This window comes from Poromitra crassiceps (genome assembly GCF_964638095.1).
Source record: "Poromitra crassiceps genome assembly, chromosome: 13".
Classification (NCBI taxonomy): Eukaryota; Metazoa; Chordata; class Actinopteri; order Beryciformes; family Melamphaidae; genus Poromitra; species Poromitra crassiceps.
Genome location: NC_139644.1, coordinates 10,381,799 through 10,400,898, shown reverse-complemented (window position 1 = coordinate 10,400,898; position 19,100 = coordinate 10,381,799). Strand labels below are relative to the sequence as shown.

The window sequence follows — 19,100 nt, the reverse complement described above, 5'->3', positions numbered from 1 at the left end:
GTTAGCATTATTACCACAGAGACTCAACCTGTTAGCATTATTACCACAGAGAGAGAGAGCCGGGCTTCATCACGAGCAGGCGAGCAGCACCAGCCAGGCCCGTTTCCTGAAATGACTTGCATTATACCTGCACGTTAACAAGTGGATCCTCTCCACCTCGCCGTTGTCGTCGTCGTCGTCTGGCGCTTCGCCGCCGCGGGAGCTGAAGAGAAGCCTCCCTCTCTCCCTCCCATCCAAATCTGTCCCTCCCCCCCCCCCCCCCCCCCCCGGGGGTAAGAGGGAGAGAGAGCGGGAGTGCACCCCCCCGTCCCCCGTCCCCCGTCCGACATCCAACTCCCAACTCCTCACACGGGACAGACATGCATAATTCAGGATTGTTATCTGTCTGCTGCCCCCCCCCCCCCCCCCCCACACACACACACACACACACACACACATCTACAATGAAACAGTCTTACTGCACATCAATGATTCACCAGACACACCACACCCCTCCTCCCCCCCGGCCCACTTTAGAGGGAGTCATATGGAGCTGACAGCGACTCCACAAGCGTGCAACTTCCTATAATTGGAGCGAGAGAAGGGTGGGCGTGTGTGTGGGCTGAGGGGGGAGAAATGCTGTATCAGGGATCTGGAGAGAGCGTTCAAACAGCCATTCAGCAATGTCAAGCAGCAGATGGCCGCCTGGGTGTGTGTACGTGTGTGTGTACGTGTGTGTACATACGTGTGTGTGTACGTGTGTGTGTACGTGTGTGTACGTGTGTGTACGTGTGTGTGTACGTGTGTGTACATACGTGTGTGTGTACGTGTGTGTGTACGTGTACAGTACGTGTGCGCGCGCCCACTCGTTAGGCCGCCTGAGAGGGAAATATCAGGACGGGTCGGGAGAAGCGACGGAACGGCGAGGGTTTGAGTAGGGAGGGAGAGAGAGTTTGGAACGCAGATTTTTAAGCGTCTGAATCGCGGCTATGGGACTGGAGATGAACCACCACCCCACTCCACCCTAACCACCACCCCACCCCAACCCACTCCACCCTAACCACCACCCCACCCCAACCCACTCCACCCTAAAAATATCAACTAAAAAATCCCTCTCCCAGCCTCCCGCTGTGAGCATCTCCGATCCTCCAGGCTTTCCCTGACTCCCTATCCCTCTTTACATTCCTCTCTCTCTCTCTCTCTCTCTCTCTCTCTCTCTCACACCGCGCTCACCTCTCTCCTTCTTAAACATCAGAGGAGCGAATCAGCAGACAAGCGATTGTACAAGTTTTCCCAAGCTTTCAAGAATTACCACCATTTCATCACGGATAATCACAGTTAATAACCCTTCTCATTAAGGAGACGAGAATCACGGGTCATTAATATTGTTAATATCTCACTCTCTCTTTCTCCCTCCCTCTCCCTCCCTCCCCCCCCCCCCCCCTCTCTCTCTTCCTCTCTCTCCCTCCCTCCCCTCTCTCTCTCTCTCTCCCTCCCTCCCCTCTCTCTCTCTCCCTCCCTCCCCCCCCTCTCTCTCTCTCTCTCTCTCCCTCTCTCTCTCTCTCTCTCCCTCCCTCTCTCTCCCTTTCTCTCTTCCTCCTTGCCTGAGTGCCAGAGGGAGTGGAAACAAAGGGATGACTAAAAAAGAGCTTAGCGCGACAGTGATGAAGCGATCGGGGTAGATGGACTGTGATGAATCAAAGTTATCTCGCAAATCTTAATAAGTGGAATTAGCCCCTGATTAGATGAGCTTTGGCTACAGCGGGGAGTCGGGGACTAGTCGCCATTTTCACCTCGTTCTTTTTTTTTCCTTCTTCAAAGAATCCCGCCCATACAAAGCTGTCCCTCCCACTGCAGAGCAACGCCAAGAAGAGAGGAAGTATCCACAGAGATGGCTTACAAAGGGAGAGAGGAGAGAGGAGGTAGAAAAGAAGAGGGCGATATATGGTTATTATATTGATACTGTGATACAGTATGAGTCTAGATATCGTGTTAGATTTTGGATATCATAGTATCATGATATGCCTTTTCCAAAGGCTGCATTACAGTAAAGCAGTGGTTCCCAACCTTAGGGTCGTGACCCTAAGTGGGGTCGCCTGGAATTCAAATAGGGTCGCCTGAAAAAAAAAACCCAAAAAAACCCCACACACAATTTAAAACTATAGCGAAGACGATTAGGGTCACTTGTGTTTTTATTTTTATTTTTAGTTCTGAGTTGAAAGTGAAAGTGATCCTCTCTAAGATTTGCGTTTTGTTCTCTATGGCGATGAGTGGTAATTGCAGGTGAGATCCAAATCAGACTATCAGATAGATAGTGACTTTAATTATTATTATTATTATTTGTTGATGAAAATGTTTGAGATTATAACTTTAAATCAGGATTCTGAGAATAAAGTCAGAATTCTGAGGGGGAAAAAGAAGCATGTGACATCACCGACGATGTCACTGATGACATTATCGATGGATGGTGTACCGGAATTTGAATGTCTCGGGTCCCTAGATTTTTGCGACGTCAAAATCGGGTCACAAGCCAAAAAAAGGTTGGAAACCCCTGCAGTCAAATGTCATTTTCGCATTTCACACCAAGGAGGAAGGAACGCTTCTGTTCCATTGACTTTGTATGTAATCTCATCGCATGAATCTCTGAACATCACCCATGGTGAGAACGCACAGTGACGTAAATGCCAGCGTTTCACCTCTTCGCCCCCCTCCACTAGAAGGAGATGGTTGTGACATCTTCCTTCTCTCTTCCAGTTTCTCTCTTGCTGTCTTCCTCTGGGGGTCCGGTGGGAGGTGTCTTCCTCTGGGGGTCCGGTGGGAGGTGTCACAGCCTGTGTGACAGGGTCATAATGAGAGTGGCACTCTCCTTCATTTACATATGTTTGCCATTGTCACAGCGGTCAAGGAATGTCATGTCGACATTCCTGCATGCTTAAGTAATGGCGTTTTGTCCCCACGAGGAACTCTGGCCCCCTCGTCATAACACGCACACACACACACACATGCGCACGCGCAAACGCGCACACACGCACACACAAAGATCAAATTAACATGACAATCAGCTGATTCTAAAACAAATGTTGGAATTTTCAACCCCTGTTGAATTTCAAAAGACTCATTTGTAGTGTGAAGATCAGAACATGGGCATGGTGTGTAATGTGTATAGATCAGCAGTACATGGGCATGGTGTGTATATGGCGGGAATAAAAGAGCATCCCTGATCAACTGTTCAATTATCAGTTTTCATTTGAGACAGGTCTTTATCTCGGTGATCAATAGCAATCTCAGGAATGAAAAGTCTCTCGGTTTAGCTGCATTTTTAATGGGACATGCCGATATCACTTTGGTTCGTCACACAGGGGAACTTTTCAAGAAGATAGAAAAGGAAAGGAAAGGGCGCGGCGTCCGGGTACATGAGGGTCGCAGGTTCGAGCCCCCATGTTACCTCCGCTTTGGTCGGCGAGGGGAGGGACTATAGGGACTAGTATGATCCTCCCATGCGCTACGTCCTGCCGGTGAAACTTGCCGCTGCGCTGTCAGGTGAAAAGAAGCAGCTGGTGGACTGCACATGTATAGGAGGAGGCATGTGCTAGTCTACGGCTCTCCCCATGACAGCCTAGCATGGGGTACAATTGGGGAGAAAATGGGGGGGGGGGGGGGGGGCTAAAGGGAGGGGGGCACGTCAAGAGGAAAAAGTTTTGCGGTGTGGTGTTTTGATGAGGTCAAAGCAAACACTGTATCCGTTCCCTCACCGCACCTGACTATGAGTCTGCACATGAAACCAGATGCATCCCACAATTTAATCTACATGTTGACACCCAGTCTGGAGTAATTAGTCCCAGATGCAAATATCTGTTATGCAATAAAAAAAGGCAACAACATAGAAACAGACAATTATCTCCTCTCATGGTGTGTTGACAAAATGTTATGAGTCTGACCATGTGTAACTGATGGCTTTTTTTTCCCCTCCCCAAAGTGCCTGTAGGCTTATTTGGAGGTGTTTCTCCTCTCCGTTCCCCCCAGCGTGCCGAGCCCTGAGCCCAGACCGCGCTGTGGCGGAGACAGACAGGTTCATTACATGTCACAGGAGTTCAAAGTGATCCTCTGTCTGCTCTGTTTATTAAGCGAGCGCCGCGCGCCGTCTCAGAGGTATAGTAACACTTGCAGTCGCGCCCCGCTAAGAGCAGTCCCATTTCGGCACACAGGGCTTCTCTCTCTCTCTCTCTCTCTCTCTCTCTCTCTCTCCGTGTGCGGGTGCCTCTGCTGCCGCAATGTAATGAAGAAATCAGCAAGGGATTGAGGAAAATGAACTCGCTTTCTAATACCGCCATCCAAGGCCGCCGCCGAGCAAATAAGTGCTCCCAATAACGAGGAAAAATCGCGTTAGAGAGGATGAAACACATGTGACGTGCGAGCGATTAAGCCTCTCGGAAAAAGGGGGTGGGGGGGGGGGGGGGAGACACACGCGCAAAGTCTAAATTGACTCGTACGGGGGGGGGGGGGGGGGCGAAGACACCGAGTGCTTATTTTCATGAATTGATTTTTGCACAAATGAGGTGTAAAAATGGAAAAGATGGGGTTTTGCAAGAGAGGAAATGTGAGAGAAAACAATAACCCTCTCCCCAGCCTATTTGAAATCATAAGCCCACTGTAGTGGAGTGGAAGACCGGCGTTGAGTGGGAGGAGGAGGGGAGGAGGAGGCAGGGGGGGCGCACAAGCCTTTTCCCAGCCATTGTGAATCTGCATTAAATTGGGCTGCTTCTCTACCTCTCCCTGCTCTCTCTCTCTCTCTCTCTCTCTCTCTCTCCTGGAGTCGTGCTGTAATTGGCTGACTGGGGGGGAGGGGAATAGTCGGCCGGATATGTGCCTCATCATGAGAAACTCAGCTGAAGGTGTTTTGTTGTTGTTGTTGTTGTTGTTGTGGTTTCCCTCGATGCGTTCCTTCTCTTCTTCTCTGCCTCCTACCTTGGATTCACTGTATGGCATGTGGTCGTAATTAACACTTTGCCGCAGCCTCTGGTGAGCGCTAACGCTAGAGAGTTGGAGTAAGTAAGATGTGGCTTCGCCTAATTAAAATGGACCCGGCTAGACAGCCTGTATTTATGTGCACCTTAAAGACAAAATGAATGCCAGTTGCCTGTGGAAATCATCTTGGCCCGTTGGTTTTTTTTTCTGCCTAACTGCCTAACTGCCTGCCTGCCTGCCTGCCTGCCTGCCTGCCTGCCTGCCTGTCTGTCTGTGTGCGAGGCTACAATTAAGCGACCATCATCGGCGGGCTGGAGAACAACAAGAGGCTGTTACGTGCAGCTGGCTGAAAGCACTCAGTGTGTTTCGTTTGTGTTGCGTCAACTGATTGCCGTGCGTTGGCCTCCGCTGAGCTGTGTTACACTGGCGGCCCAGCGGGATTTGTCACAAGTTTGTGCCATTGTCACTGTCAGGCAGTCATTAAATCCAAATCAGCGTTACTTCTTTGTTGCTGGAGAGGAAACGCTCAGCACCATGATCCTTTTGGACCAGACAGACGGGAACCGTTTTCAGCCGCTGGAAGAAAAAGAAAAAAAAAAAAAGAGAGCTTATGATTCACTTAAAGATGTTATGTCATCTGTCATCTGACAAAGCAACTTCCTGCTGTACATATTCCATGAATGAATGTGACAAGCAATGCTTCCCCCGTTAAGTCAACATTAAACGCTATGCTGTTAGCACGAGGACATGGCACATAGTAGAGCTGCCTCGCAAGTCTGTTTGTGCTGTTATGAACGGGTAGGTGCTGGGCAATATATCCATGTTACAGCAACATCGGGATATAAGACTAAATATCATCTTAGATTTTGGATATTGTAATATTATGATATAAGTCTTTTCCTGGTTTTAAAGGCTGCATTACAGTAAAGTGATGTCATTTTACAGACATTTTACTACAGTAGCTGTTCTACTATTAGCATTTATTCACAGTCATTATATCAACATTACTGATGATTATTTAATCCCCCCAAAAAACTTGTATAAATATTTTGTGAAAGCACCAATAGTCATCCCTACAATATTCTCGCAATATCGATATTGAGGTATTTGGTCGAAAATATTGTGATGTTTGATTTTGTCCATATCGCCCAGCCCTATAAAAGGGTGAACCTGCTGAATGAATAGAATCTCCAGGGCGAGCGTTTTTCTACCCGGTCTATTAGTGGCGTACAGTAAGAACCTGCATGCGAGGAGGCTCTGAAGGTCCAGCACAGCTGACAAATGATCCACGCTCGCTGTGACGGCGCTGAAGCCGTAAAGCTGCCCACTCCATCACGGCTCCTATCACTCAGATTGATCAGCCGCTCCCCATTTGAGTGATTTCCCTCCGGATTCAATGCAACGCAATTAGCGGCCTACAGTATTTTTGCCTTGGCGTTGCTCTCTGACCCCCCTCGTGTGCGTGTATGACTCAGGCCAGCACTCTGCTGATATGAGTTCCACCTTAACTGCTCCTGTGTTTGCTGGCCAGCACTCTGCTGATATGAGTTCCACCTTAACAGCTCCTGTGTTTGCTGGCCAGCACTCTGCTGATATGAGTTCCACCTTAACAGCTCCTGTGTTTGCTGGCCAGCACTCTGCCGATATGAGTTCCACCTTAACTGCTCCTGTGTTTGCTGGCCAGCACTCTGCTGATATGAGTTCCACCTTAACTGCTCCTGTGTTTGCTGGCCAGCACTCTGCTGATATGAGTTCCACCTTAACTGCTCCTGTGTTTGCTGGCCGGCACTCTGCTGATATGAGTTCCACCTTAACTGCTCCTGTGTTTGCTGGCCAGCACTCTGCTGATATGAGTTCCACCTTAACTGCTCCTGTGTTTGCTGGCCAGCACTCTGCTGATATGAGTTCCACCTTAACAGCTCCTGTGTTTGCTGGCCAGCACTCTGCTGATATGAGTTCCACCTTAACTGCTCCTGTGTTTGCTGGCCAGCACTCTGCCGATATGAGTTCCACCTTAACTGCTCCTGTGTTTGCTGGCCAGCACTCTGCTGATATGAGTTCCACCTTAACAGCTCCTGTGTTTGCTGGCCAGCACTCTGCTGATATGAGTTCCACCTTAACAGCTCCTGTGTTTGCTGGCCAGCACTCTGCTGATATGAGTTCCACCTTAACAGCTCCTGTGTTTGCTGGCCGGCACTCTGCTGATATGAGTTCCACCTTAACTGCTCCTGTGTTTGCTGGCCAGCACTCTGCTGATATGAGTTCCACCTTAACTGCTCCTGTGTTTGCTGGCCAGCACTCTGCCGATATGAGTTCCACCTTAACTGCTCCTGTGTTTGCTGGCCAGCACTCTGCTGATATGAGTTCCACCTTAACTGCTCCTGTGTTTGCTGGCCAGCACTCTGCCGATATGAGTTCCACCTTAACAGCTCCTGTGTTTGCTGGCCAGCACTCTGCTGATATGAGTTCCACCTTAACAGCTCCTGTGTTTGCTGGCTGCCGCCTCTCAACACGCTCTCCTCCCATGCAGGGCTGCTAAAGAGGATCACGCATCACTGGCAGCCGGCCAAACCGCTCTACCTGCCCAGATGGAATATAGCCTTGACCACGTCTCTCTCTCTCTCTCTCTCTCTCTCTCTCTGTCTCTTTCTCTCTCTCTCTCTGTCTCTTTCTCTCTCTCTCTCTCTGTCTCTCTCTCTCTCTCTCTGTCTCTCTCTCTCTCTCTGTCTCTCTCTCTCTCTCTCTCTCTCTCTCTCTCTCTCTCTCTGTATGTCTCTCTCTCTCTCTCTCTCTGTCTCTCTCCCCCTCCATCTATGTCAGTGGTTCTCAACGTTGGGGTCCAGAGACCAACAGTGGTCCTTGAGGAGGTTCCAGGCAGTCGCCAGCAAATTGATGAATTGTTTTAACGTCACCATTATTTCATTTACAAGAAGTTAACAGTTATTGTGGTCATAGTATCACTGTAATCTCTCTACCATAGTCATAGAGTTCTGGACAAAATCATATCTAAGAAGATGTTTATACATATTCTCAGATTTGGGTCCAAGAGACATAATCTGGAACAATTTAGGATCCTCGGTATGAAAAATGTTGAGAATCGCTGATCTATGTTTCAGTGCTCTGTACTGAACGCTCAGAGTTTCAGCCATCGCCACTGTAAGGCCTGCCTAACCTCTTTGTGCCTCCCCGCGATGCTGACTGTAAAAACAAAACAAAAAAAACTCCACTCCAAAAGTGATCTCCTTAAGTAAGGGTTTCCAATCCAATTTGACAGTGGCAGAGCGCTTAAGATTAGAGAGAGTGTTTTTAGGTAATAGGGGTAGAGGGGGTGAAAGGAGAGATGGGGGGTGGGAGGTAAGAAAGGGAAGGGAGAGCAAGATCGATAAAGGCTGACTGTTCTCTCTAGTTGCCTTTATTCCTCGTAGTTCTGTCCGCGGAGACGTCCCCTCATGGCAGCCGGCCATGTGGGGGAGGAGGGGCGTTAAAGCGCCGCAGAGGGACCTGCTCTCTTCCCATAAACAGGCCTGCAGGTGGAGAAACACTCACAGCCCCCCCCCCCCCCCGACTATAACAACGACTTGTAGCACTCCACCGCAGCCATAATGAACAGCAACCTCTGTGGGTGGAGTGAGATGTGCCTGTGCACCCGGCTGGCTGCTCGTGAGGAGGGCTTGAGATGTGCCTGTGCACCCGGCTGGCTGCTCGTGAGGAGGGCTTGAGATGTGCCTGTGCACCCGGTTGGCTGCTCATCGAGGGCTTGAGATGTGCCTGTGCGCCCGGCTGGCTGCTCGTGTGGAGGGCTTGAGATGTGCCTGTGCACCCAGCTGGCTGCTCGTGTGGAGGGCTTGAGATGTGCCTGTGCGCCCGGTTGGCTGCTCATCGAGGGCTTGAGATGTGCCTGTGCGCCCGGCTGGTTGTTCGTGTGGAGTGCTTGAGATGTGCCTGTGCACCCGGCTGGCTGCTCGTGTGGAGGGCTTGAGATGTGCCTGTGCACCCGGCTGGCTGCTCGTGTGGAGGGCTTGAGATGTGCCTCTGCACCCGGCTGGCTGCTCGTGTGGAGGCCTTGAGATGTGCCTGTGCACCCGGCTGGCTGCTCGTGTGGAGGGCTTGAGATGTGCCTCTGCACCCGGCTGGCTGCTCGTGTGGAGTGCTTGAGATGTGCCTGTGCACCCGGCTGGCTGCTCGTGTGGAGGGCTTGAGATGTGCCTCTGCACCCGGCTGGCTGCTCGTGGAGGCCTTTTCATTAGGCTCTGTGGATTCTCTTGATGACAGTGAAACGGGCGTGCGGTCGCACTGGGACGTCCGCAACTCCCCTGATTTGCATCAATGCACGGGCCTCTCTTCTCTCCCCCAGTTCATTTCCAGTTGAATAAGTCGTTTGTCAAACACATCAGAGGCAGAGAGGAGATCATACGAGAGGCAGAGAGGAGATCATACGAGAGCCAGAGAGGAGATCATACGAGAGCCAGTGTGACTTTGTTTCACTAATGAGGCCTCTACTCTCCGCCTCCTTTGCTTTTGCCTTGCTGCCCTTTGGAACAGCAGCGGCCCGGCATTCCGACACAGCGCTAGTTGTGTATCTCCAACGCCTTTAACGCCTAAGTAAGCTCCAGTTATCCTGTGTGTGTGTCACATGGCTCTGGCTCCATGCTTTGCCCTTGTTTCATGCTCAAAAACAATAGGCCTGACACAAATACACCGGCCTGTGTGCCCTGTGACTAACTAAAAGATATAACAATACACAGACCTGTGTGCCCTGTGACTAACTAAAAGACATAACACAAGCTTTGATCTCCTTAGTGGCATGAGCAGTGTTTCATGTGCTGTACCTCCTTAGTGGCATGAGCAGTGTTTCATGTGCTGTACAGTTGGAGCAAAGCTCTCAAGGACATTGGCGACTGGATGTCTGCCCACCACCTCAAGCTCAACCTTGGTAAGACAGAGCTACTCTTCCTCCCAGGGAAAGACTGTCCTCTCGCAGATCTCTCCATCTCCATCGACAACACCACTGTACTGCCCTCCCAAACAGCTAAGAACCTTGGGGTGATCCTCGACAACCAGCTGTCTTGCTCAGCCAACATAGCTGCGACAGCACGCTCCTGTAGGTTCTCCCTCTACAACATCCGCAAAATCCGTCCCTTCCTCACAAGAGAAGCGACTCAACTCCTGGTCCAGTCACTTATCGTCCCTCGCCTGGACTACTGCAACGTGCTCCTGGCCGGCCTACCTGCCACCGACATCCGACCGCTTCAGCTCATTCAGAACGCTGCAGCCCGTCTGGTATTCAACCAACCCAAATTCTCTCATGTCACTCCCCTCTTCCGGGACCTCCACTGGCTTCCTATCTCAGCTCGCATCAAATTCAAGACACTGGTACTGGCCTACAGGGCAGTACACCAGTCAGCTCCCCTGTACCTGCAATCTATGGTCAGGTTCCAAACCTCTCACCGCTCCCTTCGCTCCTCCACCAGTGCAGGGCGCCTCGCCGGGCGCTCAAAAGTCGCTCATCCCGATCTCGACTCTTCTCGTCCCTGGCACCCCAATGGTGGTACGAGCTGCCACCTTCGGTCAGGACTGCTGAATCACTGACGATCTTTCGGAAAAGACTAAAGACTCACCTTTTCAGGCTCCATCTGGGCCCTTCTTGATCTAACTTCTTTCTCTCTCTTTCTATTAAAAAAAAAAATCCTAAACTAAACTCGTACCACTGTGCCTTCAGGATTTGTAGCTGTCATAGACTGTGCTCCATAGTTGATTGCTCTATTGCTGACAAAAAGTGTGTTATTGTAAGTCGCTTTGGATAAAAGCGTCTGCCAAATGACGAAATGTAATGTAATGTAATGTAAAGCTCTCTTTGCTGGGTTTCTTCTGTCTTAGCCGGACTGCTGAAGGGCAAAGTGTTGATGGCAGATTGTTTGGACAGAATGGTTATAATTGATGAGGAAATGTTAGACCCGCAAACGTAACAACATCCCACAAATATAATGAACCACAAACGTAATACAAATCTGCAGCTTTTCTCATGTCATAATAATGCCACTAATGTAATACGTTTCCCACAAGCGTAATAGCAGTTGCCGACCACAAACATAATATGTCATTTCCCCCCAAACGTCACAACTATTACATTTGTGGGCGGGTGAAAATCTTCAGCTTTCAAAATTGTAATCACTTCCCACAAATTTAATAAATCACTAATATAATCAAACATCTGCAGTTCATACAAGTTGCTAACTTTAAATGACATTTTCTTCCCAAATATTCTTGTCCTTTAGATTAGATTAGACTGATCAGGCGGTGTTGCAATTAATCCCATAGCGACTGCTACATGTGTGGGAAACCTATTACGTTACTGGGATTATTACATTCAAAGATGCAGGTGTGGTTTATTGTTTGTGGGGGGGGGGGGGGTGTTATGATTGCGGGTCTAACAAGCTTGGCTACGCTGGTCTGGTAGTATTCTCAGCTGTCCTGCCAGGAGGTGCACCAACCAACCCCGTTCTCCTCCACATGGCTGCTTAAAGGTTTCAAAGTGCCCACATCAAGAGCCTCCCTGAATGAGGATGCCCTGATGTGTGTTATATAATGCTATGACTGGAGGGAGAGGGGAAGTGGAGCACAGGGGTAGAGATTAAAAAAGTTTCAGCATAAGGAGAGAGAGAGAGAGATGGGGGGAAATGGATGAAAGGGAGAGAGTGAGAGGGTGAAGGGGGGAGGGATAGAGAGAGAGAGAGAGAGGGAGAGACAGTATGGAGAGAGAGAGAGATGTATGTACAGTTTGGAGAGAGAGAGAGAGTTTGGGTCAGGAAGGGGCGCAGGCCTAGAGACCCCGGCAAGCTCCCTCAGCGGCCGGCTCCTCTCCTCTCCTATCATCCCCTCCCATCCCCTCCTATCCTCCCCTCCCCTCCCCTCTCCTCTCCTCTCCACTCCTCTCCTCTCCACTTAACTCCTCTCCTCTCAACTCCTCTCCCCTCCTCCCCTCCCCTCCCCTCTCCACTCCTCTCCTCTCCACTTAACTCCTCTCCTCTCAACTCCTCTCCCCTCCTCCCCTCCTCTCCTCTCAACTCCTCTCCCCTTTCCCCTCCCCTCTCCTCTCCTCTCCTCTCCTCTTAACTCCTCTCCCCTCCTCTCCCCTCCCCTCTCCTCCCCTCCCCTCCTCTACTCTCCCCTCCCCCCTCTCCCCTCCTCTCCTCTCCTCTCCCCTCTCCTCCCCTCCCCTCCTCTCCTCTCCCCTCCTCTCCTCCTCTCCTCTCCACTTAACTCCTCTCCCCTCCCCTCTCCTCCCCTCCCCTCCCCTCCTCTCCTCTCCCCTCCTCTCCTCCTCTCCTCTCCACTTAACTCTCCTCCCCTCCCCTCCTCTCCTCTCCCCTCCTCTCCTCCTCTCCTCTCCACTTAACTCTCCTCCCCTCCCCTCCTCTCCTCTCCTCTCCTCTCCTCTCCTCTCCTCCCCTCCTCTCCCCTCCTCCCCCCCCCCTCTCCTCCCCTCCTCTCCTCTCCCCTCCCCTCCCCTCCTCTCCTCTCCCCTCCTCTCCTCTCCTCCTCTCCTCTCCAGGCTGAAGGCTCCTCTCTCCTTTCATTTAGATAATGGAGCATTTCCTTAATTGGCAGAGCAGGGTTTGGACCAGCCGTTTGTTTGCCAACACGTCAGAGGAGGCATTATATTCCACTACATTTACAGCCGCAGCAGCCGTGCCTGCTTGGCTCTCTCATTAAAACTGCCCCCCCCCCCCCTCCTCCCAAATAGAGCGTTCTGTGGAAGGCAGAAGGAGGCCAAACCACTACAGCAGCAAGTGGGGGAAGGAGGGGGGGGTATAAAACACATTTATCTCTCCTCTCACCATCCCCAGCCAGCTTGTAAAGGAAGAGACAGAAAGTTCTCTATCTGTTTACTGTTATTGTTTTTCTCAAACCATAAAACCCCCTTACTTCTGTGCCTGTTGTGTGGGGCTGCTCCCCCCCCCGCCCTCTCTCTTTCTCTCTCTCTCTCCCTCTCTCTCTCTCTCTCTCTCTCTCTCTCTCTCATCGGAAGAGTTATGCGTCGAGCTCGCATGATCTGTATCTTTAAATTTGATTGAGGGTATTTGCAGCGTGTGTTATTGGATTTTGGTGTTATTGTCTCACCTTTTTTCCTCTTGCCTTTTTTTTAATGTTGGGCGGATATCTGTTCCAGCGGCACTGATCTCGCTGTTCTGCTCATTAGTCTGCAGAGCCGAGCCGCTTTTGGAACAATAAGACACGCAGCACTCCTGTAGTCCAGCCATTACCCAGTTGAACAACGTGCGCGCCGCGCCAGCGAGAGGGAAAAGTCCATTATTTGTGCAGCTCGTCATCTCAAGTGTCACACCAGAGAACGGCTTCGCAAAAAATGCCACACTGCAAAGAGCCATCTATCACTTAAGTCAGAGGCAGGGAGAAAAACAACAGTGCACAGGAAAGTGTATGGGAGAATTAATTATATGAATGAGAGAGGGAGGGAGGGAACGGAGTGGCAGATAGAGGGCGATATACTGTAGCAAAGCATCTAAAGTGAGACTCAGGTTGGTGTTAGAAGCACACAAGTGGATTGGGAGGGGGGGGGGGGGGGTGAGAGGAATCAGCTGTTAGTTTAACAGACCTGCCATTGGAATCAAAGGCCCTAATCAAAATGTTATCAATTAATTGATCTTCTCCTCTGTGCTTTGCCACGAGTGCAATTGAGATTCCCCCTGACATCGTGCTCCTCCAAAAGAGAGCCATGCTCTACAACATAAACTGTGTTCATTAGCCATGATGATCAAGGAATTCTCTCATCTGAGCTGAAATGTGGTGCGATCGCTGTTTCCCGGGACTTGGTTGATTTGCAGGACAACTCGCCCCGGGTGGCCTTCCAAACCTCACCGGGGGAAAGTGGCACCTCTTTCATGTCGGTCATATCGCATGTCACAGGCCGGCTCATGCAATTGGACAGACGGGGCCCATCTTGATTAGTCACAGACACACCGTGTGTGACAAAAGATGTTAGACTCACAAAGAACTTTATATGCCAGAAGGATTATTTATTCATAACTAAGGATAATACGTTATAATATGAACCGAGGAGATGGGAGGTGTTAGCCAGTATAATCATGGATGTGCATCAGCCCAGACCCGGGTCACCGGCAGGTCATTCACCAGAATCAGGGCGTACACCACTCTTCACCTCTCCATCTTCCTCTCTGAACTTCCCTACAGCTGTGCAACAGTCTCTGACACTGGGGACAACTGTCGCCAAAAGACTCATTCTGAAGGAATGGAAGTCCTCCTCTTCACTGAAAATAAAATATTGGGGGAAAAACATTGGTAAAGTTGGCTCTGTCTCAGGCCTAGGAAACTTCCAATCCAAATCCTTATGACCAACAGTTAGACCACACATAGTTTTCACTTTAGTACAACCAATCTAACCAGATGACTGACATAAATCTGCAAATGTTCTAGTATTAAATGCAACACAGCAGCGGTTAAACTGATCATGAGTGAACTCAACATGGGTTTGTCTGTCACCCTTTGTCCAGTTAGGAAGTCTCTGTCTATACGCCTCTGGCACCAACTCACATGCTTTTAACACTGCAGTCTTGACTTTGGTACAGAGTTTACTGTCATCCAGACTAATAGGCAAAGTACACCAGATGCGTTACGGCTGCGTTGTGGATCCGGTAAAACTTCATGCGGTACGGAAAAATTACGCACCCGTTCTATTTTTGTAGGATCCCGCATGCGTCTGACAGATGACATGAGTGTGGGTCTGTTCGCAGCCGTACCGCATCTGTTCCCGAGCTGGTGGACATTAGCCCTTAGACCGGAGATATACTTGATTTTAACTACGCGACTGTGTGCACATGATGGCTGTGTGCGATCCTGCCTCCGCTTGTAAGCCGACGTGCACAACCAACGCGTCCTCATGAATTGTCACATACTCCATAGATCTAATATATAAATATGTGTCAAACATCTGTTAAACAGTGTTGAATTGTTGAATGTCAACTAATAAGCTGTTGAAATGCTACAGATACTCTGTAGACTCTCTGTAGGCGGACTAGCCAAATAAAGTGGCACGTCAAGGCCAAATGTCTTGGAATTGCTCTGCACTCAAATAATGAGAAAAATATATCCGGATCTCTCATTAAATTTAGGGCAACAACCGCAAGTTCCGAACCATGTCACAGTTCTGGGTTGCGTTGGCAGGTCGAGAAACAGAACCTTATTCATCAAAAGACATTTCTACAAGCTGACCCTGTTTAATTGGACTCTATAGTGCTTGTTAAACTTTTTTGTTTTCCTCAGCGCACGAGCCCAACTGTAATGTGACTGTATAATGTCAGCAGCGGTTGGTATCTGACCATGCTTTTGTGTGTGTTCCTCCTCACAGGGTAACCAAGAGGCCACCAACCCCCCAGAAGCCATGGCCCAGCCGTACACCCCAGCGCAGTACCCGCCTCCCCCACAGAATGGCATCCCCGCCGAGTTCGCGGCGCCCCACCCGCTTCCCACGCAGGACTACAGCGGGCAGAGCCGGGTGCCCGAGCACGCCATGACCCTGTACACGCCCACACAGACGCACAGCGAGCCGGCCGGCACCGACAACACACCGCCCGCCATCACCGCCAGCACGACCGCACCGGTCAGTGTGCTGCAGCACCAGCAACACTGCTCACAACTGGCTGTGTGTATAGTATGATCGCCTTTTTTACACCATTACCTTCACCTTGTGCCTGTTGTGCATGTCTGTGTCCTGTGCATCACCTCCTGATGTTGTTGGTGTTGTTCCTGGATCAACATTTGCTCCTAGTACCGGCCCGGGAAAACCCCGCCCCCCCGAACTCATTTGATTGGTCGCCGCAATTGCTTCTTCCTTAAAACGTGCGGCAAGGGAAATAAATGTGGTTAAGATTAGGGTTAGGGTGTGTAAAAAGTGCAGCTGTCGGCAAGCTCAGTCCTATGGCTAAATGGATAAGGTGCGCGTCTTCCAGTCTGAGAACTGGGGTTCGACTCCCGGTCGAACCACACATATTTTTTATTATAAAGTAGGTTTAGGCAAGTACAACAATGAGGTTAGGGTTAGGTTATGGTCGTCGTTAGATAAGAAAACCCTAGCCCTAATCTTAATTAAACACATCTTTTTGACTTGTCGCACGTTTTCAGGAAGAAGCAATTGCGGCGACCAATCAAATAAGTTCGGGGGCAGGGTTTTCCCGGCCCCATACTAGGAGCAAATGTTGTTCCAACATGGCGATATCAGGACGTGCGTGGCTGTGCTGTCCCCTGCTCCAACACAGCTCACTTTCTTAAAGGTGCTGTGTGTAGCATTTTTTTTAATTATGACACAGTCAAATTAATCGTGATGTCTTGGTTGTAATTAACATAAATGAATGACCTCATGCTTGAGACAACTTCCAGTCTCGATCGGATGCCAGTTTTGCTCAAAATTAACAGCACATTTCAACTCAATCTCATCACTTAATACAAAGAGGATGTTGTCTGACCTCGCTGATCCCTGCTTTTTGGAAGTGATTTTCTGTCGGCCTTTCAGTCTTTGTGCCATCATCATCATCGGCCATTGCCAGAAACTCTAAAAGCTTTTGCCCGGTTCGCTCTGGAATAACAGTGCTTCTTCCTGCTCTGTTCCGTAAAGCAATCCAGCAGATTGTACAATCTTCTCATCAATGCTCTTATTATTATACTATTATACTTGAGTCTCAAAATGAATGTGAAAATGATTTATTGATGTTATAATAATGCTACACATTGCACCTTTAATTATGAATGCCATATTCCCTAAAATTGTCTGATATTATGCTACTGTTACCAGGTTAAATGTTTGTTCAATAATTGTGATGCGAAGGTTCACTTGTTGAATGTTAGTGTTTAATCCAGCTATTTGCCTGTCAGTGTATAGATTACTAAGCTGTTTTAAGAAAGAATTTGATCTTTTTACTCTTTTTTTTAATTCACAAATACAGTCTGTGTATATGCATTATTCAGTTAGAAGAATGTTTATTTAATTAATGAATAGGTTCATTTATAAGCTTTAATCTTCTTCCTGGACTGATTTGATTGACTCCTCTTAAGGGTTATCCAGAGGTGCGTTTGGGTAAGGTTGTAGCATTAGCGAGCAGCAGCGGTGTTTGATGCCAGAGGATGTAATGGCAGAAGCACGGCGCCTCGGTCAGAGTTGGAGGTGATTGGATTTAATTGAAAACATTCTCATAAAAAGGAAAGTGCGTTTTGGAAAGAGCCATTTGGGGCTTCGTGGAAAACATGTCAAACCTGAGGTGTTTTATTTATGTTTGTGCGTGGATGAGATTGGACATGATGTTGACATGAATGATGTAGGCGCTCTGAGAGAGAGGGGGGGACTACTAGCCCCTCCCCCCTGAGCCACTTGGACTCAGACTTTAGAGGCTGTTCCTCTCTTAGAGCAGCCAAAAACAAACAACACAAACAAATCAGCTAATTAGCCGCGGCCGTAGCCACACGTCGGAGACTTTCCCTTCAAACATAATGCGGTACCTGCTGCGAAACCGCTGCCAGGACTCGGGTTTTACTCGTTATTTCCCTGTATGTAACCAGTGAAGAATTCACTCCAAAGTAGCTCGCAGTATAAAAGAGGTGCAGGCTTTTAAAGTATGCGGCTGGTCCTAGCGGGGAAACAAACCCCTGGCAACGCTCTACACATTGAGCCGTACATCTCGCAGGCGAGTGAATTTATATATTATATATGCCATACTTGTATATTTATAGTCTCCTACGAAATGCCGTACCTTGACCTGAGATTTACCTCGAGAGGAGGCAGCTGTAAGATAAGGGAGGAGGGCTTAGCTCAAAAACTTTCCAAACAGCTCTAGAAATCCTGATATTTCTGGCAGCGATGGAGGCGTCTTCCCCCCCCCCCCCCCTATACCATGAAAACACCTGCTGGGAGGGGTCACGGAGAGGTCACGGCGAGGCCGGCGCACCCTCCCCAGAGGGATCTGGGTCACTCATAAAAAGAGAACACTGTTAATAACTCCCATTTCCCCAGCCGCGCAATTACCGCGCCGCCGCCACCATTTGGCGGGGAGGGGAAGCGTCGGCAGGCAGGCAGGCAGAGCGATGACACCGTGCAGCATATTATCACTGCTCAGTAATGTGCTCATGTTTGATTGTAAGATTTGTGTGACACTCTCCCGCTGCTCTTCCCTGGTCACGCCTCGCACTTACAGTAATGGCCGACACACAGCAGAGTTTAAAGTGAGAAGAGACTTGGCAGGAGGTTCCGCTCCCCTGCTCTGTGCTACCCCCACCCCCTGTCCCCCGACACATACACCACCTACACACATACAGTACCCCGCTTCTCTCTCTCTCTCTCTCTCTCTCTCTCTCTCTCTCTCTCTCTCTCTCTCTCTCTCTCTCTCTCTCCATTTCGCATTTGATTTCATTTCATGTGTCCACCCGCTGTGAAGAAAGCCTGCAGAGATGGTGGCCATGGGGAGATGAGAGCTCGCCTTGCACTCCTTCATGCTCCCTCCCTCCCCTCAGCTCTACTTCCCTCCATCTTCAATCTCAGTCTCGCTCTTCTCAAACTCTCTCTCTCTCTCCTCTCCTTTGCTCTGTGTTCTCTCTCTACCCCCCCTCTCTCTCCTCTCCTGTGCTCTGTGTTCTCTCTCTACCCCCCTCTCTCTCCTCTCCTGTGCTCTGTGTTCTCTCTCTACCCCCTCTCTCTCTCTCCTCTCCTTTGCTCTGTGTTCTCTCTCTACCCCCCCTCTCTCTCCTCTCCTGTGCTCTGTGTTCTCTCTCTACCCCCCCTCTCTCTCTCCTCTCCTGTGCTCTGTGTTCTCTCTCTACCCCCTCTCTCTCTCTCCTCTCCTGTGCTCTGTGTTCTCTCTCTACCCCCTCTCTCTCTCTCCTCTCCTGTGCTCTGTGTTCTCTCTCTACCCCCTCTCTCTCTCTCCTCTCCTGTGCTCTGTGTTCTCTCTCTTGTGTCTACCCCCCCTCTCTCTCTCTCCTCTCCTGTGCTCTGTGTTCTCTCTCTACCCCCTCTCTCTCTCTCCTCTCCTGTGCTCTGTGTTCTCTCTCTACCCCCCCTCTCTCTCCTCTCCTGTGCTCTGTGTTCTCTCTCTACCCCCTCTCTCTCTCTCCTCTCCTGTGCTCTGTGTTCTCTC

General features: G+C 49.8%; 1 protein-coding gene across 3 annotated transcripts in view; it reads left to right on the top strand.

The window, feature by feature from the left end:
* LOC310788688 (RNA binding protein fox-1 homolog 3-like) overlaps positions 1 to 19,100 on the top strand; it is a gene marked incomplete at both ends in the record, with an annotated part of 173,482 nt that overhangs the window by 107,467 nt on the left and 46,915 nt on the right. For 2 of the 3 annotated variants that reach the window (XM_083650228.1, XM_083650227.1), the window contains one exon: positions 15,329 to 15,586. In XM_083650228.1, the coding sequence (XP_083506354.1) occupies positions 15,362 to 15,586 (225 nt within the window). The remainder of the gene's footprint in view (positions 1 to 15,328; positions 15,587 to 19,100) is intronic. The other variant, XM_083650229.1, reaches the window with a different exon arrangement.